Source organism: Achroia grisella, unplaced genomic scaffold (assembly GCF_030625045.1).
Source record: "Achroia grisella isolate CSIRO2021 unplaced genomic scaffold, CSIRO_AGI_Agris_v1 utg874, whole genome shotgun sequence".
In the NCBI taxonomy this organism is placed as follows: Eukaryota; Metazoa; Arthropoda; class Insecta; order Lepidoptera; family Pyralidae; genus Achroia; species Achroia grisella.
This window is the reverse complement of record NW_026713051.1, coordinates 1,607,975-1,632,325: the sequence shown is the minus strand read 5'-3', so window position 1 is coordinate 1,632,325 and position 24,351 is coordinate 1,607,975. Positions and strand designations below refer to the sequence as shown.

Genomic DNA, 24,351 nt, shown 5'->3' with positions numbered 1-24,351 from the left:
TGTTATAATTAGGCTTGCCAGATGGCCGGGAAATCCAAAATTGTCCTGAAAATTTGTGTTTTGTCCCGAGTCAAATAATTAGACCATATTGTCCCGAATTCTGAAAATCTACTAGTTTTGTAACAAAATATAAGTCATGCCATTTTCCTTTTCAAATACAAATATAAAAGCAAAATAAAAAAGCAAGATACTTTTTACAATGGCCACGACCCGACACCATTGTCCTAGAATTGTCCCGGATTTGATAAGTTTCTATCTGGCAACCCTAGTTATAATATTGATTAAACCTACACATCAACTGTAAAATCACAAGCAAATAATAAGTACCAAATAGATGTAGGGGTGTTAAACATATGAAGTACTAATTTAGGGTGTGTCCAATTTCAACCATCGAACAAAGTGAAATAAAAACTGCATTTAGAGAAAGCAAGGTGTTTTCCAATCAACTGTATACTAAATAGAGCTGTAGGGCTTTGTTCTGAACAAAGCTGTGTTCACTTTGTTCAATAGTCAAAATAGGACACACCCTAGATTAATACTTGATATGTTTCACCACACCCCCTACATCTATTTAGTACTTATTTTTTGCTTGTGATCATTGTCATTCTGGTAATAATTATCTAGTTATGATCAATGGAAACAAAATTACTTGGGTAAAAATTATGCTAGATATTAAAACACTATTAACTGTTAACAATAAAAACCCTGGAAAATTTACACAATCCCAGGTCTAGAGTGAAACCCTAATATTGATTTCATTGCACTTTACTTTTAAAATATAATCAAGTCCAAAGTGAATAAATCAATAAAAATGACAGTAAGTTCTTTCATTGATCACGAAATATAGAATTAATATGTGACTGCTACATACGCCAGTTATATCTGCTGTCGAATCTTGAATTCAAAAGTAGAAAACGGTGTAAAATGGCGCAATCCAATGATATTGGATTCGAGTTAATTTCCCGACTGCACCACCTTGTCAACTAAGCTTCTGTAATGGAGTCTAGACTATAGATAGAAGTACTGAAATATATATATTACTTCGTTGATACATATGTACTATACATCGTGGACACGCCGATCAATACAATCCCACTCACGAACACAAAGCAAGGCGTTGTACTAAACCGCTGGACCACCTATCTCCAACAAAATTGACAAATAATACAATATCAACGAAATGAATGAAACAAAGTACAAATGATTTACAAGGCAAAAATTTCAAATATTATAAAAATTAATGATAGGACTACACCCTAAGTTAAGAAATTACCAAGGCGTACCCGTTGTTAGCTGAAAATGAAGGAAAATAGGAATACAGGATTCATATATACATATTATGGATAATAGAATATTCAGGAACTAATAAATACGACGTAAAATTAATTTTGTTAAAATTAGGAGTAAAGTACTTACGCTCACGACGTGGAAATTTTCGTATTGATTCGTCTAGACTCCTGATAGTGCTTTCAATTTTTCTGATAGATAGGTATTCACAAACCCTAGTCGAAATTATTAATTGCCCTCAGCCCTAGTCAGCGCCACAGATCAACTCAACCTTATACTTTTTTTGGCAATTCACTTTCTTCCAAAACCACAAACATTCTCCTACAGTACCGTTTTTTTTAATGTGTTTAAAGCTCTGGATACATGTTCTTTTAGAAACGGCACCTTCCAAGTGCAAAGCATAACTATAATACATCTATTATAAAATAAGATTATTGTCTTAGCATTGTTTCGTGTGTACCTATATTGTACATAACATATTGTAAATATACGAATGTCGTTGGTCTTTTATAACCTGTGAAAAACAAGGACACAGGACATAAGTGATGTGTCTTTGTTTTTTAAACTATTTTAAGTGTTATATTATATTATGGAGATAAATTAAAATGATTCATTCAAAATGATTCATTCACATATAAAGACTATTTGAGAATTACATTTGTTTACAATTAAAAACAAGTATCATAACTTTTCATACCACTATCGATATTGACGATAGACTCAAAATACACTACATATATCATCCAAAATCGTAAAATTAAAAAAAAAAATGTATTGATCGAGGTTATTTTTTAGCCTGTCTGCCCTGTCTGTAGTGAACTGTTGTTAGGTCGGCTAGGTATTGTATATTTATTTTGTGAATTTAGTGAAAAACCTTAGAGTACTATCGCCTAAATTGATACAGTAAATAATAAAGTAGTCTTAAATAATGATTTTATATATAGTGCAATTTAATTAACCATTCATAATTGGAAAATTAATAACACGCTTTCAATATACATTAAATGTACCTAGGTACCTAGGTACCTAGGTACCATTACATGCGCTGTAGGATAGTGCAGCTAGCTCATTAATCGATAGTTCCGTCTAGGTCCCTGGATGGCCCCCGGGCAAATCATTAGTCGCGGTAGATCATTGCACTCGATCAGTTCTGTTAGAGTCAAAAATTTTATTTAACAATAAAATGTTTTAAGTTTAATTTAATAATTCGTGAGATTACGGAAAGTGAATATAATACAATTTTTTACTCACAAATCTATAATATAATTTGCTTTTGGAGACAAAGAAGTGAAGGGGAAAATAGATTTTTTCCAATATTGTATAGGAGTATCTTTATTTAGAATCAATTAAAGCCTCTGTCTCCCTTTGTTGTGATTTTAGTTTCTTAAATAAGCTGTTTCTGTGGTCATAAAGACTTATTGCATTAACTCTTCATCAGTCTCCAGACACATTCAATGACATTAATGTCTGTTGAATTCCCCAACAAATTCTGTAGGGATATGTTATTCTTTGTCTTAAATCTGTTTACTGAGTCATTTTGTAAGTTTTATTTTGGTTGTAAGATGGAATAAGAGCCTTCATTTCTTAGGCCTCTGGAATGGCAATGTCTATGTGGTATCTCAGGTCTCAAATGATAAATTATTTGAGACAGACTTCACAACCACACGTGATTGTGATGTCTGTATTCATGTATGTAGACGGACAACAGTTACGACAGGTGGAGGGGATTGTCAGTAATATGCAGTATTGACTCCATTGCTGGCAATCTACAATGTCACATTGACCTCCAAGCAATTTTGATAAATTCCTGATGAATTTCTCACAATGGGTTAACTGACCTGACCTCATATTCATCTCATGATCTTCCATTGGTACTCTGCCAATGTAAACTGTTAGTGAGTGCAAGGCAGATATCATTTGCCATCAGGTAGTCAGCTTCTTTAGCATTCAAATTGCTACGTACATCATGAAGACCATACATTTGGTAACCATTTTCAAGCAATCAACATCCATATTAATTTTTAAGCATAAAAATAGGCTATATGTTATTCTGATGCATAAGCTGTGATTTTTCATCAAAATCTGTTCTTGCATAAAAGAGTAACAAACTTTTAAATGGGTTTATATCTTCTACTATCACATTTTCTACTTTCATTCAAAGATAAATCGAGATTCATAGCCTTTATTAATTCAATTACAGTTATAGTCCCTCTTATATTTCCCTTTAGTATCTGAATTGACCACTTTTACTTCAACCTTTCATTGTTAGCTGCAACTTCATCCCAACCAGTAATAGCTCTTATGTCTATAACTCTGTTTTCATCTGTCCTGATACCAACATGCTCCTTTGACATAACAAGCTCTTAGATATTTTTCTTAGTGATAGTAGCTAGTTGATAGGTTCTTCCATACTTATCTTTGTTCAGAAATGGGACATTGTCATTTTCTTATACTTTTCAGTGAGTGGTATCTTTTCCGAGATGTTGTAATTCATTGATGTCTACCAGTTGCATTTGGTCATTTATAGAGCTGAGTTGGCCAAGATAAATATAGTGTATGTTCTCTCCTGCTTTAATTAGTACTTCTTTTTTGGTTTCATTGGTCATTATTCGGGTTTTAGTTGTTATAATTAATAGTGGAGTTGTTTCTCAAGGCTCTTTTGTTTTGCTTTTTGTCCCATCCTATCTATGTCTATAGTATGTCTTTAGGTCCTGATACTCAAATATATCAGTTCATTTAAATGATGATGGTTAGAATACATCCTTTTTATCATTATCAATGATAACTTCTTGTGATTTCTTACGATCCACCGCCTCATCCCCTGCTGATATAAAATCTGAAGGAGTTTCACTGGATGTGGTTCAATGGCTGATTACCTTAACATATTTTTAATTGTCTGTTCCATTTGTTCTGCTTACATCTCTAATACCATCAGCTTACAGTAATTTTGGATTCTACTAATGCAAATCGTTAACTATTATCACTCACATTGTATTAGACAGTCATTGTTTTACAAAAACACTAATAGTAACCGGCTCATATTAGACATTATTTTCATTATTAGGCATTTTTTAAATAAAATCACCTGGTTTGTCTGAAAAACGTCCAATGGAGGTTGCATTTGGTCCGATTTAGAAGTTTAAAATTAGACATGTCAGTTTCAGAACTGACATGTCTAATTTTGCACATATGTGATAAATTTTAATTACCTCTTTACTTTGTTTGTCAATGACTAGGTAGATAGGTAGGTAGGAGTAGGAACTTCTAGCTTTTGCTTTTGTTATTACAATTCCATCATGAATTGCAAATTTATACTTGTAGTACCTTGAACCATATCTTTTGCTTTCCATTTGCCATTATACATTTTTATTCTAAGCTGCAAATGCAGAACCTATATATATAGAGATTCTGCTATTGCAGCTTTATGAGGCAAAAAGTGATGGAAACTTAAAAGTCCAAAGAAGATATAATTGAATATAAATATAAATGTCTCACATTCAATAATTTGTAATACCAGGGACTAGAGGGACATCTCATAGATACTCAGTCAATTTATAATAATAGTATGAAATAACTTTAGTAATTTATATGTATCTTACATGTAGAATGATATAACGTGTGCAGTAACGATGAAGAAATCGGAAGTCACGAGAATGGACTCTTCTTCCGATGACGCTTTCATGTGGACTAAAGATTCCGGTGTAGAAGAGAGTTCTGATGGAAGCATGTGAGTATCTAGTTTACGCATTGTTGAATTTTCATATCTATACATATAAATAAAATTGGAGTATCTGTTTGTAATATTGAAATTTTTACTACATGCATATGAATATAAATTTTGTCTGTCTGTTTAATGCGGCTAATCTCTAAAATTCCTGCACCGAATTTGACGGGACTTTTATTGGCAGGTATCTGATAAAATAACTTTTATTTTAGAAAAATTAAGTCTCTGGTACTAGTTTAACTTATGAAGTGGAAAGATACTTTATAATGCAGATTTTATGTATAAGAAGAATTATCAAAATTTATAGAACTAAAGTTGTGGATATGGAATCAAAATTGATATTCACAATCTGCCAAAGTTATTTATTTTAAAATATGGAATAATATTTAAAAATAAATAACCTTATATCAAAAATTATAAAATAATATTTTTATTTGACTACTAATTCACCCCACATTCTTTTGTCATATAAATTAAAATGGCTATATTAAAAAAGTAGGGGTTGATGGTAGAAGGGTGAACATTTAGAGTTGCATGTATTTTTAATGTTAACAAAAATGTTAATTAAATATTAATAAAAATTTGTCAAAAATTTAAACAATATATATTAATGGGAGAGCCGTTTCAAACACGCACCAATCACCAGAACACAAGAACTTTATATATCAGATCCATAGATTGACAGTAACTTTTATATAAATAAAAATATACTTTTATATAAAAAATAATATAGTTTTAAAGGGTGGACAATTATAAAAAGAAATAGGTATTATACTTTGATTTTGACATTTTACATATACATTCATACGGAGACTTGCAAAGTATCTTACATATAGCTTTTCACGTTTTAAATATGTTTAGAAGTTTAACTAATTTTTACTGTATTTATAGATTCATGCTATCTGTTCATAGACTGAAAACTACACAAAATAATTTATTATTTTGATAGGAATTTATTCCTTCTTTGTTACTTGCAGTAATAATATTTTTTTAGAGGAATCAATCACTATTTAATTGTTAGAAGCCTGAAAATGAAAGTTACACAAATTGAAATTCTTTTTAACGCAGAATAATGTTGTCAGTTTCTCACATCTTATGTTATTTTCAATTCGAGTATAAAAAATTCATTAATTATAGTACCTTATTAGCATGTTTATTCACAACTTTTCTATTTCAGCTTTTTTTTGTTACGATAGGTGAGTTAAATATTTATAAAAATTTAGTGCTTTCCTAAAGTTTAAATTGTTAGTCGTAGAATATATTCCGATACACTTGTACTATCTATGTACTTGTATATCGGTTATAAATAATTTTAAGAATTTAATCATTTTAAAATTATTAATAATTGATTTTATTGTTCACAGAATTTTACATCAATTTACGAAAATTCCGAAACATCCAGATGCAAATAAAACTATACAAATTCATACGTTACCATATAATCTTGATAATGTATTTGAAATAAAAAGTGTACCTTGTGCTATGGATAGTGATGATATTGACACCACCAATAATATAGGAATAAAAACGGAGCCTGGGAGCAAGACAGACTCCAAAAAGAAAAAGAAGAAAAATAAAAATGCTCCACATACTGTAGTACATCCTGATGATGAAAGTTATTTGAGTACTAGAGTTAAAGAAGAATTAGCAAGTCAGAGCGAAAACGAGAAGTTACCTAAGTCATCTGAAAAATCAAAGAAAAAGAAAGGTGACCCTAAAATTGATAACTCTTCTAAAAAGAAAAATGGGAATCCACATGTTGACCTTAAACAAAACAGTACTAAAAGGAAAAACAATAAGCCTGATAGCGACAGCGAAGAAATTTTATGGAAAAAAAGAATTAAACTTGAATCTGGTAGTGATACAGATATATATAAACAAAATAGGAAGAGACAAAATGACGTTGAAATGTCACAAATTTCTTCAATACATTCGGACTATAATTCAGCAGATGACAGTTTTTTGGATGCCAAAGTTAAACAAGAAAATAACAAATCCCAAAAGGTAAATAAACAAACTAAGTCTAAATGTAATTCTGATGATATTCAGAATGAACGTGAAAACTTGTCTAAGACTTCAAAAAAATCGAAGCGTAAGAAAAATAATAGTGATATGGATGCCACGGTAAATATTAAAGGTAACGAAGTCCCATTTGGAAAAAACAACAAAAAGAACAATAAAAAAAATAAAAAGTCTAACAATAAGAGAGATAAAATCGAAAAAATGAATGTTGATGTGAATGATACCGAAATCTATGATATCAATAATAGTAAAACTACACCGGGCAGTAGCTTTATGAATAGTTTTGAAATTACAAAAGCTGAAAATGAAAATACACTGGCCTTACATAGCGATGAAAGTTCCACTGATGACTTTCATATGGATATTGCCAGTTGTAAACCAACTATTATTAAGTTAAAAGAAAATAATATCTCGAAAGTAGTATCGCGTAATATTTCCCAACAGAATCTTACTATTGCCGAAAGATTTACATTCGAAGATGACAATAATCGATCAAATAATGAGGCACATCAAAGTACACGAAACAGTACTATCACTTCTTTAACAACATTTAAGAATTGTTTTAAGGAGGCCGCTAACATTAAGCCCATTGTAGGCGTAAATCAAAACAGTTCTGCAGTATCTATTGATGATGAAGTATGGCTTCTTAATTGGCCACATGAAGTTGATGGTAAGACTCTGACAGAGAATGAGCTAAGTTTAGATTCCGAATGTAAAGTCAAAGTGAGAAGTGACGCCTACCAAGCACTTATTGATGAGGATATAAATAGAATAACGATGAGTTCGCCGGAACCAAACAATGTGATAAATAATCTTGCCCTCAGTGGGACTGTAAACTTTCGTAAAAGAATTCCCAAACGACGTATGCAGGATGATATTTCTCCGACTGAAATTCAAACAAATGCTATACCTTTACCAGAAACCAAATGTCGTCATCCGTTATTTGGTGCAGACTACAAAAAATCCCTTGATCTTCCAAATGCTGTTGCACAACGGTTAAAAGAAAATGAAAGATCGTCTTTGCATGGTAAAAGGAGAAAGAAAAATAAGCCTAAAATGCATGTGAAGGGAGAAAAAATTAATAATGATACCAATGAACCTGAGAAGGTGGTGACAAAAAAACCAAAAAAGCGCAGGCATTCTGATATAAAGTCAAAGAAAACGAAACCAGTATCAAACAAACCTGTATCTGCTGATACATGGAAATCGGGCAAGTCTATTGAAGAAATGCTTTTCAATTTTTGATATTTACAAATTTAATTTAATTTATCCTTGTGTTTTTTTTAATGTATGACGCATTGTTATTGAGAAAAAATAGTAACAATGTAATTCAAACCATATCCGGAAATTAGAATCTTACAGTAGTAAGTGTACTACAATAAGTTGTATGATCATGAAATATTGTTTACCCAAAGTATGTCTTCATATTATCAATTTTATGAATGAAATTTGGATTTGACTATTGTACTGTACATAGGTACACATCGGCCTATCACTACATCATACTTTCAGTGGAAAATACACACTCTTTTGAGAGCTACAAAGTTAGAATTATATGTGTTGAGTGAAAGCTCAGGAAATAGTAGTATACAATAGAATAGATTTTGATGCAATTGCAAGGTATATGTTGTATTCTTATTTATAATTATGTCTTAGAATAAGGTATGGCAAGAATCGTGCCACATATTCATGCACAGATATTCAATTATAAATGTTTAGTATTTCGATTGATACTATACTTATAACAACAACGTTGTAACTCATATCAATTATATAATTACTCAATATAATGTTACTATAAGTTAATGCAAACTTTCTTTTTTAGTTCGCGTTTCTATTCTTGTAAGAGTAATCATAACAATTCTTTTATTTGTATTCTTCGCGTACACTGGACCATGCATTGCCTATAAGCCATGCTTGCGACAAGAGACGCATCTAAATAGAAGTATATGTTGTATTCTTGTCTATCTAACGTAGAATAAGAATATGGCGATAATAGTGCCACATATGAGATTTGTTCACAGATGTTTAGCACTTCGATTGATAATATACCAATAATATCATTGTAACTCGGTGTTTATTAATAATGAATGTTATGTTATTCGATGTAATAGAATACGATTATGCTATAATTAAATGCATCGTGACTATGTACTTTCACATTTTTTCTCGCAGTAATTTTCTGTAAGAGACGCTCAGGCGCAGCCCATAAGCATTGCTTGATAAGGGCCTATATAATTAGTAATATAAGTTGTATTGTTGTCTATCCACCGTAGAAAAATATTCGGCCATAATTGTACGTATGCGTACACAAAGAAAAGATTTCTTTATAGATGTTTAGTACTTCGATTGATGTTATACCTTATAAAGACATTGTATCTCAGTGTGTATCAATAATGTCTTATACCATTTGATGTCATATGATGTAATAAAATACATACTATAATTTACTGCATCGTGACTTTTTTTCACATTTTCTCCCACAACAATGTCCTGTAGGAGTTATCATAAAAATTCTATTATTTCTATCCTTCGCGTAAACTGGACCAGGCACTGCCCATAAGCCTTGCTTGAGACAAGGGGCCCATATAAATAGAAGTAATGTAGTTAAAACTAGTCCATATAACATATTCATTCATGAAGATAAACCTGTAGAATAAAATTTAGTTGTCAATAGAGCTGTATTGATGTCATATACGAATGAGACACAGTCTAGTTGCAACTTTTGATTGATTTACTAATAAAGGCTATAAAAGAATAGTAGAGAGCGTGGACTCACTGCCCCCTTCTGAGTTATACACAGTTTTGACTCGATTATAGAGCGTTGTGACCTAGGGATTTAGTACCGCAACATGGACCATGGTTGATGAGTTGTGAGTTTGAACTTGATAGTAATTTAAAATTAATTTATATTTCAGACTGAGTCTTCGTTGTTTTGGAAATACCGATAACAAAGCAAATTAATCGTAAAGATAGCAGTAGTGGTTTCGATATGAATAATATTAACTATTATTTTGAATATATATTCAGCGAAATGTAGGTATGTTAAGCTTTCTGGGAACATCCACAGTTGACAATGCATCTGCACTGCAATGCACTGCACAATGTTGACTGGTAGTCTAGCCTTGTAGCTTACATACTTAGTTCCAAAGCTCGCATAATCGATTCCTCGCGCAGGACAGACATTTGTATTCATGAATATAATTACATTGGTTTGGATGTTTTGTATGAATACTATGTATGTATTTGCACAAAAAGGAAGTATTTCTATTAGTTGTTTAGTACCCATAAGACAAGTTCTGCTTAGCTGAAGAGTAGATGGCAATGTTTGAATTGTCCAGAGTTATTATTATACTTAATCGACTAATCATAATTTAATGATTCACGTACACTAAATTCACAAATACAAAATGAACTACATAATGTATAAGTACAGGCTTACATTAGAATTAAATAGGATATGGTACCGACATCAAAAAGAAGTCAGGTATGCAAAATTACAATTTTTTTAATCATTTTAGTCAATAAATAGAATCAATTCTGGTAAACCGATTTTGTACTATATCATTCTAAGAAATTTTATTCATAAATTTGAAGCAAGTTGATATTTCAGTGTATTGTCTTCGATCTACAAGTATTTGACAAATGTCACTTGCAACTACGATATTCGACCTCATTTGGTAGAAGCCATTTCAATTAAAAGAAGGAGAGTTGTTTTTGCATAATAAAAAAATTGAGATGTAAAAGTACACTTTCAACACCAAGTATGTACATAAAACCTATTACCGTATCCTCCTCAGAAGAACAAATTTAAACGAATTGTTAGTATTGTGGACTGAAGACCATATTGCTAGCAATGTACCATTTCAGGTTGACCTCCACGCGGTTCCCCCTGGAAACCATCGTGATAAATTCCTGGTGTATTTACCACGATGGACTAGAACTTAGTCACTATAAAGTAGAATACATAATAATAATATTTATACCAATTAATTTTAATATATGTGAATGGAATGACAAACAAACTGATAGCCAAACGGACAATTTTGTCTTATATTTAGAAGTTGAAGGAAAGTGTTTGAAAATCTATAGTGAAACTAATTTAAGGTTGAGTCAAAATACTTGGATATAAGTACTATTTTACTTACTAGCGAAAAGACATGAAAATAAGTAGAATCGTACAAATACAACCAATTTCCAAGAGACTTGGCGACACTATTTATTAAAATAGCACTATTTTTTAAGAACCTTCATTTTGGCAATCATTAGGAAATTATTATAGACTTGAATAAGATATTCCAACATGAGACAAAAAATAACTCGAATTTAGGCTAGCAAATAGAACTCTCTGCCCTGTCTCTGCATACTATCTAATAGAAAATGGTAATGTGGGCGACATAATGTCATTAATAACATAACATTACAAATTAATTACGTTAACTAAAGAATTGGTATCGGATTAAATTAAACTACATTTATTTACTGTCAGTATTTAACTAACTTTATAATATATTTAACTTTGTTCTTATTCAAAATATGAAATAATTTAGGATATAAAATATAGTATGTTTTATAAAAAAAAGTATACAAAACACCATGAAAATAAATTTTTTTTATTTAATATATTAATAAATTGTATTTTTAAAATGTTACATCACAAAATATATATATATATTTGTCCACTTAGTAACTATAATATAATAGCAGGAATGTAAATAAAAATAATGTATATAATTTTTTTTTAAATAAGAATAATCTTCCTAACTAATATCACAATAGACTGTAATATTGGATAATTTCTTTATACTGCTTATCTCTATATATAAATTCATGCCATGTAGATGTTATCATGTTATCATAATTCTCTCTCAGGCTATCCCGCAAGGAGCAGTGAATATAGAGTTAGTGGGTAGTATGGTGTAGTTCAGCATATTGAGTCATATTAAGATGGTACCTGGTGAAGTTCCTCTTCTACACAATCATATGTATTCATGTAAGTCTGGTATTCATTTTCTTAGTAGATACAGTGAAATCTGGTTAAGTGGGACCTGGATAAGTGAGATACCTCTATTATGAAGAGTTTCAATGAGGTCCCAGTACATTTATGTTGAATTACCTATGTTATTGAGACTTTTCGAAGCGGGTGGATTTTAATTCTACGATTTTTTCAATGTTTACCTCCATAACTGGGACTGCTCATTTCCCTGAATAAGTGAGATAAATCAGATCGGGACAGGTTTTGACACGTTTGTTAATGTTTGTAACATTTAATGAAGCACATGCTTTGTTGTCAGAACTATCTCAGGTTTTTCCACCTCTAAAAATAGAATAATGGTATATTTCGACCTCTATAAGCAAAGCCTCTGTAAATGAGACTACTACAATTTCAAACCTAATGGAAACCCTTAATAATTGGTACATATATATTGGTCTCTTGAGATCAGGGATGTTAGGGAGCTCCGTAACCGTAACCGAATCCGAAATAAAAGTTACTGATAATATCGGATAAGGGCGGAGCCTAATTGGGACACATTATGTAACCATTTAATTACCTATTTGTATTTTACTTTTGAAATTCCTTAATAAAATAATATCCATAATCGAAATTATCCGAAACTAACGGATAATCCGAAATAATTTCATATCATATCCGCATCCGTAACCGTATCCGGTATAATAATCACTCCTATATCCGAAATCTATCCGTATCCGAAGTATCATATCCATAATATCCCTGCTTGAGATAACCCAATTAACCAGGTTTCACTGTATATATATATATATATATATATATATATAGTTTTAGTTGTTGTAGGTGGATGCCGAGACATTACCGCCGTGGCCGGTCCAATTGGTATGCACGTACTCGCCCGGTTTATTCACTAGCTCATACGTGTGGGCGCCGAAGTAATCTCTTTGCGCCTGTAACATTATCAAATAAATTTTATTAATCTATAATTTTGTTCTATAAAGAAATCCTGCATCTACTGTTACAAAACTAGTAGGTATAGGAAAATAAAGCGTCATATAAGAAAAAAATAATTAAGTGACGGCGATATCGTGTTACCCCAGATCTAAATTTTTTTCGAGGCATCACAAACAAAAAAAGTAAGAAATGCCGCACCGTAAGGACTGCCCTCCGCCTCCAGCCAATATTTTTACAATATGTATACATATTCACATACAATTTGTCTAATTAATATTAATTATTATGGCATTTTCAAATACATTGAATCCAAACAATTTACTTGACGTCTCAGTGGTCGAATTGTTAAAGATGCAATAATGATGAGAGTGTATTCGTCTGCAAAGTTCGAATTTACCGGCCCCAAAAATTTGCCGCTCGAGGCAGGGGCCCTTTGTTGCCCCCTCACTCCCCGCAACCCCCTTACATCCAGGGCTGCGTGTTACGTACACACTAAACAATATAGTTTATTGCAACAATATCTATATTCAATATGTCCCATCTCATGACAATATCATTCAAGAGGAGTGTGTTGTTCAAGGGGGTGTGGATTGTTAGTAATGTGGACTAATGACCCCATGATTAGCTAGCTAGTAATAATACACCATGTCAGGTTGACCTCCACGCGGTTCTTCCTGGAAACCATCGTGATAAATTCTTGGTGAATTCGTCACGATGGGCTAACTGACCTGACTTCATGTTCATCTTATCATCCTCTACTGTTGCCCCGCAGCGAAAACCGTTAGCGCAGACGGGTTCGCCATTCCATTATCATCCATAAAAAAATATATCATTCAAGACATGCAAGCTGCAGATCCATGTGAAATAAAATGCTTTTAATTTTATAATGAACAAACATGGAATTGCGTTTGGGAAGGGGGTCGTTAGTAATGTGGACTAATAATCCTATTGCTAACAATGTACCATATCAAATTGAACTCCACGTGGTTCCCTCTGGAAACCATCGTGAAAAATTCCTGGTGAATATGCCACGATGGAATAGAATAGAATAGAATAGAATTTTTATTAACTCGTTTTTACAGTAATAACATAAGAAATACAAGAATAATTTACACATTAAAAAACGGAGTCAATGTGGACCACAACTCAGCATAATGCTGGAAATAGTTTCTAGCGCTGATTTTCAGTTGGGCCCCCAGTACGGATGGGCTGACCTAACATCATACTCGTCTGGTGTCCTACCTGGTACTGGTACTGGTACCTATTCCCAGTAATGCTACTATATATTCCCCTTATCATATTGTAACTTTAACTGAAGTGGGGGGAAGGGGTTTGTTAGTATTGTGAATAACCTAATTGCTAGAAATGTACCATGTCAGGTTGATCTCCACGCTGTTTCCTCCTGGAACTAATGCAATGGACGGGCTAACTGACCTGATCTCATATATCTTATCATTTTCCACTGGTGACCCGCCAGCGTATACCGTTTTTTTTTGTGAATGATAGTGGAATGGTACACTCGCCTGCGCTAACGGTTTACGCTGGCGGGGCACCAGTGGAGGATGATAAGATGAATGTGAGGTCAGGCCAGTTAGCCCATTGTGACAAATTCACCAGGAATTTATCACGATGGTTTCCAGGGGGAACCGCGTGGAGGTCAACCTGACATGGTACATTACTAGTAAGGGGGTAATGAGTCCGCATTACTAACAATCACCTTCCCCCAGCGTATACCCAGCAATGTGACTACTATATTACCTATACATATATATATATATATATTGTCAGTAATGTAAATAACCCCATTGCTAGCATGGTCTTTTGCTTTGCTAATCAGGTTGCCTACACTCGTTTCTCCCTGGAAACCATAATGTTAAATTTGCAAAGATGGCCTAACTGACCTGACCTCATACTTGTCTTATCCTTCACAGGTGCCTGCAAGCTTAATGTTGGCGTAAGCCAGTACACCATTCCATTATCACCCCTTAAAAAGAAACTCAAGTTACCTGCAATAGATTAGCCGGCAGCACGTCTGAACGGTAGCCGTCGTAAAACGCGAGGGCTGATGAGAAAGCTGGTGTGGGCACGCCGACTAGCGCTGCTTGAGCTACCACCTGCCGCAACGACGACTGCGAAGCGCTGATTCGCTCACAAAAGTATGGATCCAACAGCAAATTCGTCAGTTGAGGATTCTTCGTGAATGCTTCCTAATAACAGAACCCCGGGGTGTAGGGTAAAGATTGTTTTATTGACGATAATGGAATGGTGCACCCGCCTATGCTAACGCTTTACGCTGGCGGGGCACCAGTGGAGGATGATAAGATGAGCATGAGGTCAGGTCAGTTAGCAGATCGTGAAAAATTCACCACGAATTTTATAATTTAATAAAATCATCAGTCCACATTACTAACAAACCCTTTTCCCCCCTGTGGGGTATTGGTACTACCAATATACCATAATATCCCATATATAATGGATTAATAACCTCATTGCTAACAATGTACCACGTCATCCATCCTGGTGAATTTGTCATTATGGATTAACTAAGCTCACTTCATGCTCATTTTACCATAATCCACTGGTGCCCCGGCAGCGTAAACCGTTAGCGCAGGCGGGTGCATCATTACAACATCCATAAAAAACAGATATTCTCTTATGAAAACCCCAAGTCTCTTATGAAAATATACATATATATTTTTATCTGGACTTTGCTGTTTGAGTTACTTTCAAACACATACATGCTTTATATTTATTTTGTATGGCAATTTACATATTATTTATGCAAATATGTACTGATATGAATTAACTTCATACCAATAATATATATAATATTAATAGTAATCTCAGGATAATTCACACGATGCCATCTAGCCAAGAGTCAAGCTAGCTAAAGCTTGTGTTATGGGTTCTAGATAACTGGTACAAGTACATAGTTTTTATTCGTAAATACATAAACATGATACATAGAAAACAGCCAGACCGACACAAACAATCATACTCATGCGTATGATTGTTTGTGCCGTGCGAGGAATCGAACCCGCGACCATCAGAAGTAAGGCGGCGGCCGTCAATATACAATAGGTGTTCCAATATATAAGGTATAGAAAAGCGATGTTTATATTATATATTATATCTTTAAAAGATGTGGTTATTTAATTATGTAAGTATGTGAGTAATTGCTAATTATTAGACATATATGTACCTAGTACCTAGTATCACATTAATATGGAATTCATTAACTAAAGAAACCTTTTTTCCTTACTTTATAATTAATATTAACAGTAGCAATTATATTTACAAATAATTCACTTGTATTTTGTTTTTCTTATGGAAGTGCTACTATATATATACATACATTACTAACAATCCTTTTTTCCTTTATTAATGCATTACAATGTGAAAGATTTACTGAATTATATGTAAGTTTATGATGTAAATTTATTTTCTATGCATATTCTGTACGTATTTAAAAAAAACTATGTATACATAGTTGTCTAGTACCCATAATACTAGCTCTGCTTAGGTTAGGACTAGATGGCGCTGTGAGAATTGCCAAAAACAATGTACAATTATGAAAATTATGAAGGGGAATGGTATATTTTTATCTTTTCCATCATGCATTTGAAAGCAGTGCATGATAATAAAACATAGAACTTTAGTAGTTGTATGTTTTATTGCTATATTAATAATATTAATGTTATATGCTGGGACATGATGGTGCTGTGTGAATTGTAAAAAAAAAAAAGTATTTATGTACAATTATAAAAATTATGAAGGGGAATGGTATATTTTTATCTTATCCATCGTGCATTTGAAAGTCAGTCAGATCAGTGCATGATAATAAAACATTATACAACTATAAAGGTCAAAGGGGCGCGGCGGCCTCGTTGGAGGCCAGCACGTGATTCTCACTCACCTTGATATTGCCTAAGAACACACTGCGAATGATACAGCCGCCTCGCCACATCAACGCAATGCTGCCGTAATTCAGATTCCATTTGTTCGCCTGTCAATTTTTATAAATACATAATGTCATTTTAATAGTATTAAAATTATTAACAAATTTTTTACTTTCTTTAAAATATATAATTCAGATTTTATATTTTAATAAAATAGTTATTATATCATTTTATCAATAGCAGATATTAATTAAAACCTTTTTTTGAACTGTTAAAAATTACTATTTCAGTGTTCCAATTTTAGGTGATTAGTGCAAGCTTATTGATAGAAACATCTATGATTATCCTTACTTCCTTATTAATTAATATTATAAACGTGAAAGCGCGACAGTCAGAGCTTTCACGCCAAAACTACTGGATCGTTTTAAGTTAAATTTTGTACGCAGATAGTCTAGACTCTGAGAAAAAACGTAGGCTACTTTTTAATTCTAAAAAAGGAGATGAAAGATTGTATGGAATTATTGTTATTTTTAAACATGTTTTAGGCTGTTAAATGTAATTTAACATGACATTCAAAGTTTGTAAAACTTTTACTCTTAAGGGGATAAAATAAAATAGGGGATGAAAATTTGTATGGAATTTCGTCATTTTAGAAACTAGAACGCTGACATTCTATTCTTTGGGTTTTTGGGTTAGATTATTAAATATTTTACGCTATTTAAGGTAACTATTCCACGTGGACGAAGTCGCGGGTACGGCTAATAAGAAATAGTCTATTTAAGCACTTATATTGTTCTTCCGATTTCATTCATGTGTTATAGAATGTTATGATACTAGGTATGTGCTCTACGCACCTTTGCAGCTTCACGAAGCAGCATAAAACCTTGGGCGTAGGATATCAGCTTGCTGGCATACAGAGCTTTACGTAGATGATCCAGAAACTCATTTTTATTTCCTGTGAATTTCTGTGATGAACCCGGCAAAACCTTGTTCGCTTCTATGCGCTCATCTGAAGCGATAAATTAACATATATATGTAACATACATGTTAACATTGTTTAAATGACGAGCATGCATGGTAATAATTGTTAATGCACGGGGTTTTCATTTAATGTTCGGTACAGACACCTTTATAAGTACGCAATGTAAATCAAGTCAAATTTAATTGCGAAAATAATTTGATTTATCTCGTAATAAACTGGTTTAAAAAAAAAAAAGGAAATTCAGTTGATTTCTTACTAGTTGTTCTCAATTGAATCTGTATGCTGAACTGGACGGTAGTGAAAAAATTATAATACAAAAAACTTGATGTTCATAAGCGGCTGAAATGTCCTACATTAATAAATGATTTTTTATTTGACTGACATATCAATACTGCGCTCAGTATAAAGGAAGAAAATCAAATAACCTACAGATTGTATATATAAAATTCTCGTGTTACAATGGTAGTTACCATACTCCTCCAAAACGGCTTGATTCCGATTTTTATGAAATTTTATATTCAGATTCAGTAGCTCTGAGAATCAGCTACTATCTATCATACTTCCAAGTAATAAGGGTTTGCTTTGTCATATAAATGGACAATTTTTTCAATAATGTATACCACATTTAAAAAGAAAATAAAAAAAAAGTTAGGGTGGTTAAAAAATACATAGAACCTTACAATTTTTTAAATAATGTATACCACATTTAAAAAGAAAAATAAAAAAAAAGTTAGGGTTGTTAAAAAATACATAGAACCTTACAATTTTTTAAATAATGTATACTACATTTAAAAAGAAAAATAAAAAAAAAGTTAGGGTTGTTAAAAAATACATAGAACCTTACAATTTTTTAAATAATGTATACCACATTTAAAAAGAAAAATAGAAAACAAGTTAGGGGTGTTAAAATACATAGAACCTTAAATTTTCACCCATCTAGCATAAATCCAAAAATACTTTTTAATAGCGATGTCAATTTATATGGCTAAACAAAGTTCGCGGGGTCAGCTAGTAAAATTATAAATAAATTTCACCTTTGAGAGCTGAAAGGCATCGCGCAAATACGGCCTCGCCTATAAGTGTAACTGGCACTCCGTACTCGAGCGCCGCAATTCCTGTCCATTTTCCAGTGCCCTTCTGTCCGGCCGAGTCACGGATCTTGGGCAACAGGTACTTGCCTACGATATAGTAAAAATTATTATCATTATTTGTTTCTACTCTACTAACATATAGTATTTTAAGCAGCTATGACATGGTCGAGTAAAATGAGGTAGTCATGCTCACTGAAATGTATAGACATGTGGCGGCGTGGTGGGCCGGGTCATTGGGCTCCCTAAAATATGGTCGAGCGCAGTGATGGCTGGCTCATCCGTCATACTCGTGAACAAGTGCTGCTTGTAGGGACTGATCTGCTCTTATGACTACGACTGTTTTAATTTTATTGTGTTTTTATATTTGACCCTAATAAATTAGTGCTGGTTGGTAGTTTGTATTCATATGTTTCGACTTGTATAACGTGAACTTACAAGGATTATTTAAAAGAGCAACACACAAGTTTCTTGCTTTATTCTATATTCATGTTTGAACCAGCCGATTGCTTGAGAAAACTAAACTAATCCAATAACATTGGTTTCAAGTGGTTTTGACGTTTTGGTGTGGTATCAACATTAGTTCAAAGTTCAAATTATATATCTTATATAAAGATCTGATATTAAATATATCGGTCGCCCATATAACTATTACATGTGGATTTATTTATTTAACTTTAATGCACACAATACATAGTATAGTACAGTAGCCGTACATTTGACTTCTTACTTTCGATGGTCGCGGGTTCGATTCCTCGCACGGCCCAAACATTTGTATTCATGAGTATGATTGTTTGTATCGGTATGTATAAGGTATGTATTTACAAAAAAAATCTATGTATTTGTATCAATTATCTAGTACCCATAACACAAGCGTTAGCTAGATTAACTTAGATCTAGATAGCGCTGTGTGTATTGTCCTGGGATTATTATATTTTTATTATTATTATTTGGCGGACTTAACACCGTGCTGCATTTTCTATCAGTCAACCATAGGTGATGCAAAGAGTTATTGATGAGGGCGCAAATATAATAAATCAAATGTTTATTATCTACATCTACATTTACATTTACTACATATCTATTACATATTCTGTAAATTGTGTTAGGAAATAAAAAGGTATAGATAAATTTAATGTGAGACTCACCATCAGCATCTTTGAACTTTAAGATATCTCTAGTAATCTCAATAAGGAACGAATCCAGATCACCCTGGTTCCACTGTTCGAACACCCGAGCCATTTCATCTTGATCAATACCTACACCAAAAAATTTATAAAACAATTAAATATATAACAAAATCATACAATCCATCAACTATTTTATATGAAATCATCGACTAATTTGAATATTAAATAAAAAAAAAGGTACAATTATAATATACTAGCCGTGCCTATATGTTATTCTGATGTATAAGCTATATTACTGTTAATTAAAGTTTCATGAAAATGCGTTCTGTAGTTTTTTCGTGAAAGAGATATTTTTTCTGATATAAAAAATATCCATACATACTCATAAAATTTCGTGTTTATAATATTAATAAGATTTTGTGTCCAATTATATTTATTGTATAACATTTATCATTTATATATATATTATATTATTGTTTTATATCACATAAAAAGGCGAATTTGTCAAAGAAGCTATTCACATTTTAAGAATTGTTAATCCTGAGAGGTAAAGTATAAAAAGTAGCTACAAATAATTAATAAGTATAATACCTATAACATCTTTCATTAAATGATACGCTTCACAGATGAGCTGCATGTCTCCATACTCGATACCGTTGTGCACCATCTTAACGAAGTGGCCGGCCCCATCTTCACCGACCCAGTCACAACATGGTTCGTCATTAGCTTTTGCGCTTATTGCCTAAATATAATGAAAAAATATATATGACGCGCTTACATGTACCTACTTATATTATTTTAGTTTTTTTTAATAGATCATTAGTGAAAGTTGCTCCCGCCTGCACTAAAGGTTGTTGACACTACTGTCACTTAGGTTTACTTGTAATTTAGATTTAGCATAAGTCAGTTAGTAGTTCAATGAGTTTAGTATTCGTTACTTAACACAAGAAATAAAACTATAATTGATAGTTGTATCATACAAATACTTTACCTGTCTACTAATTGACAAGACAGTACAGGACAGAAATAAGTTAAACGGCCACAACTCATCACGTGATACATAAAGCTACAGTGGGGAGATGGTACTCATTCACACTATAATGTATATACACAAAATCATAGTTAAACCAATCTTAGTTAAACCAAAGCAACAATAGAGACGATCTATTTGAATTGCGTATATAAATAACTAATTACATCATAGCATTGCCTTTATCCCATAATTTGGGGTCGGCGCTGTATATCATTCTCTTCCACTGCTCTCTATCGGCCGTCATATCTGTTCATACTCTTCTTTTATTCATATCATCATTCACACAATGGAGATGGATGTCTTTTCTTAGGGCGTCCCCTCCCTTTACATCCATCCACATTCATATTATACACTTTCCATAAGACATGACCCTCGTTCCTCCGCATAACATGCCCATAACGTAGGCGTAACTATAACGCGTCTATAACTGGCGTAACTTTCAAACTTCATCGTTTAAACACTATTAAATATCCTATCTAATTAGAAAATCATTAACAAACATTAACTAATAAATAATAGCATTCCTTCTGACCTGAATTAATATTACAAATGAGATAGACTTTATACAAAAATTAATATTTTTTCTTTTTTTCTAAGAAATAAGTCATAATCCATTATTAGAACAAAAAATCATGCAATGTTTATTTTTTTTATATAATATAAACTGTTAGGAAAGTGTATAATATATACGTGGGTGGTTGGAAAGGGAGAAGACGAGCGAAAAAAGAATGGATTGCGTGAAAGATGATATGAATAAAAGGATAGTATGCTCAGATTTGACAGCCGATAGGGATCAGTGGAGGAGGAAGGGATACTGTGCGGACTCCAAATAATGGGATAAAGGCAAGGCAATGATTGATGATGATAAATAAACTATTATAGTATGCTATTGAGCACTGCTGCCTTATTGTAACAACCTTTCTTGTACAACATCCTTTGTTGTATTGTTTGTGCCTCTCATTTATTGTATGTTGCGAATATAGTATTCTATCTATCTATAATATAATTAACAATTAACATAGGTACCTGGAATATTGGTTTGATATGCGGCCAAGCAGCAGCATGGCCGCCTGGCATCAATGAAGGACCATACCGCGCTCCATCTTCTCCACCACTAACCTATTTAATTAAAAATCTATATAATCCAAGAGCACATATGAAGTATTCAAGATAAAATTATGTTCTATGAATTAATGCTTTAAAGTTTTAGATTAAGATAATTTTTTTATAGAAAGGTGGTCCATCTAATGATAAACTATCACCATTGCCTATAGAGGTCCGAAGGTGTTGGTATTAATAAACCTTAATATAATCTTGAAAAAACCCCATAATGTAATCTCTAGATCTCAGCTGATAGTTCATTCCACAATTTAAGTGTACAAAACAATTTGTAACAAGTGTATTGAAAGGACATTTACAATATTTTAATAAACAATTAAATGTCAACTTACTCCCATTCCAACATAATGGATGCCAATGGGTTCCAACTCTTTGCACCAGCGTTGGGTATCTAAATACTGTGAATTTCCACCATCAATGATAATGTCGCCTTTGTCAAGAAGTGGTATTAGATTTTTCACAAACTCATCAACTGCAAAACCAGCTGTAAGTAACAATAATTTTGTTTAATTTTTATAAAGACCTTGTTGCTGGCAACTTGTCTAGCATACTTTCTATAAATCTTGTGTGTTTGATATATGTTTTTATATGACATCTTTAACTTCTTGTTACCTCTTAGCTGTGAGCCCTTTTGGGAAATATACATATTTAACTATTAGTAAAGATTTTTATTACAATAGTCATTGTGTTCCAGCTCCAGTCACAAACATAATCAATTATATTAAAACAAACAGTTATGATGTGGCAGTATTCATTATAAGATTACTCATAAAATTTACAACAATAAAAAATTAAAGTTATTTAATAGTTTTTAAATACTATTATATGTATTGTTATTAACAATCTCACCTTTAACTAACAACATGATTTTCCTTGGCTTCTTTAATTTACTAATCATGTCTTCCAGAGAATTCGCGCCAATAATCTTGGTTCCTTTAGCTTCATTATTAAGAAATTGTTCAACCTTAAAACAGAGTTAGGTTTAAATACAAAGTAGTTCATAGTTTTATACTCTCATTTTCTCAGTTTCATTTCTCAAACATCATTATTAGTTAATCACCTTCAAGTAATAAAGGTCATCTTCAAGTAATGTAGGTGACCTTCAAGAAGGGAATGTCTTTAACTAATAACAATTTTTATTCATACAAATTAAGATTTTTATTCAAAACTAATATTTATTTCTGTGATTAAGGTAGTCTTTGTTTATAACAATTGGACTGCATAACTCCGTTAGTTTAGATAGGAACTATTATGACTTTCGAAAATTGTGCTACTAACATTATACTTATTTATCTAGTTATTATTACTGTAATGTTTTCATATAACTTTATAAACTTCTTTCATATAATAAAACCAGTACACTGCTTGGCTTATTATGAAGTTTACTTCAGAAATATATTAATATACAATATGAAACAAAATATAAAAATAAATACCTTAGCCACAGTTCTGTTATATGCACATACCACAAAATTGTGGTCATCCATATTGAGTATAATATTCTGACCCATGACAGCCAAGCCAATAAGGGCAATATCTGCATTTTGGCTAAAATTAAAATGTTCACATATGTTAACAATAAGAAATTATAACACAACTCATAGCATGATCATTTTCACATCATGAGTTTCAAATAATTCATCTACTAAAATGAGTTGTTAAATAAAACTCAGTTTATTATATATTATGAGTTCATATTTTTCTAAACTTAGCATATTATTATTGAAAATGGTAATTTAGTGTTTACCAACTTAAATTTTTACATATTGTTCTTTTTTGTTATCCTATATATATATTATAAAACAAATATGTTCAAAATAATATTTTTTTACTCTTAATCTAATGTTAAATAATGAAACTTAAGACTGACTGTAATAAACTCTCAGAATACAAAAATTCTGATTGCTAATTATTATGTCCTACTTAAATTAGCATAACTAGAATTAAACTTGAATGTAAATAACTTTAAATTTATACTTGATGTTAACTATTAATTAATAGAACTAAAGAGATATTTAATATTAAAAACAGGGCTTATCTATTTTTAATATTATTACATATCTCTGTTACAGATATATACAATCAATTAAGTCTATTTAAAAAACTCAAATACATGTCAATAAGTATTTACTATAAACAAC

At 32.0% G+C, this 24,351-nt stretch overlaps 3 protein-coding genes across 7 annotated transcripts in view; 1 reads left to right on the top strand and 2 right to left on the bottom strand.

Annotated features, from left to right (window-relative positions):
* Nucleotides 1–1,529, bottom strand: part of LOC131853011 (ribosome quality control complex subunit TCF25) — a 30,026-nt gene extending 28,497 nt beyond the window's left edge. For 2 of the 3 annotated variants that reach the window (XM_059203801.1, XM_059203799.1), the window contains exon 1: nt 1,417–1,529. The gene's annotated coding sequence lies outside the window, so the exon portion shown is untranslated. Of the gene's footprint in view, nt 1–871; nt 980–1,416 lie in introns of those variants that run through there. The other variant, XM_059203800.1, reaches the window with a different exon arrangement.
* Nucleotides 1,530–2,051: 522 nt separating this feature from the next.
* Nucleotides 2,052–9,488, top strand: LOC131853030 (MATH and LRR domain-containing protein PFE0570w-like). 3 transcript variants are annotated; one of them, XM_059203822.1, is made up of 3 exons: nt 2,052–2,125; nt 4,893–5,014; nt 6,376–9,488. In XM_059203822.1, exons 2-3 carry the CDS (start codon nt 4,917–4,919, stop codon nt 8,276–8,278), a joined length of 2,001 nt encoding a protein of 666 aa, XP_059059805.1. In that variant the 5' UTR covers nt 2,052–2,125; nt 4,893–4,916; the 3' UTR covers nt 8,279–9,488. The 3 variants fall into 3 exon arrangements, with proteins under 3 accessions (XP_059059805.1, XP_059059806.1, XP_059059804.1); XM_059203823.1 differs by lacking the exon at nt 2,052–2,125 and adding an exon at nt 2,171–2,190; XM_059203821.1 differs by lacking the exon at nt 2,052–2,125 and having other exon boundaries at nt 3,272–5,014.
* Nucleotides 9,489–12,822: 3,334 nt separating this feature from the next.
* Nucleotides 12,823–23,754, bottom strand: LOC131853021 (6-phosphogluconate dehydrogenase, decarboxylating). Its single transcript, XM_059203812.1, has 11 exons — nt 23,647–23,754; nt 23,060–23,174; nt 22,543–22,694; nt 22,118–22,210; nt 20,650–20,800; nt 20,077–20,187; nt 18,875–19,018; nt 17,713–17,867; nt 16,876–16,965; nt 14,966–15,166; nt 12,823–12,955 (listed from the first exon to the last, which is right to left on the bottom strand). Exons 1-11 carry the CDS (start codon nt 23,719–23,721, stop codon nt 12,836–12,838), a joined length of 1,407 nt encoding a protein of 468 aa, XP_059059795.1. The 5' UTR covers nt 23,722–23,754; the 3' UTR covers nt 12,823–12,835.
* Nucleotides 23,755–24,351: the final 597 nt, after the last annotated feature.

What these genes read in the sequence shown, in the direction of transcription:
- LOC131853030 (XM_059203822.1), top strand. Translation starts at nt 4,917, where the DNA reads ATGAAGAAATCGGAAGTCACGAGAATGGACTCTTCTTCCGATGACGCT. An exon ending in GAGAGTTCTGATGGAAGCAT is followed by an intron (nt 5,015 to 6,375) that starts GTGAGTATCTAG and finishes TATTGTTCACAG; the next exon opens with AATTTTACATCAATTTACGA.
- LOC131853021 (XM_059203812.1), bottom strand. Translation starts at nt 23,721, where the DNA reads ATGGGTCAGAATATTATACTCAATATGGATGACCACAATTTTGTGGTA. An exon ending in AATCATGTTGTTAGTTAAAG is followed by an intron (nt 22,695 to 23,059) that starts GTGAGATTGTTA and finishes TGTTACTTACAG; the next exon opens with CTGGTTTTGCAGTTGATGAG. An exon ending in ATATCAAACCAATATTCCAG is followed by an intron (nt 20,801 to 22,117) that starts GTACCTATGTTA and finishes CATTATATTTAG; the next exon opens with GCAATAAGCGCAAAAGCTAA.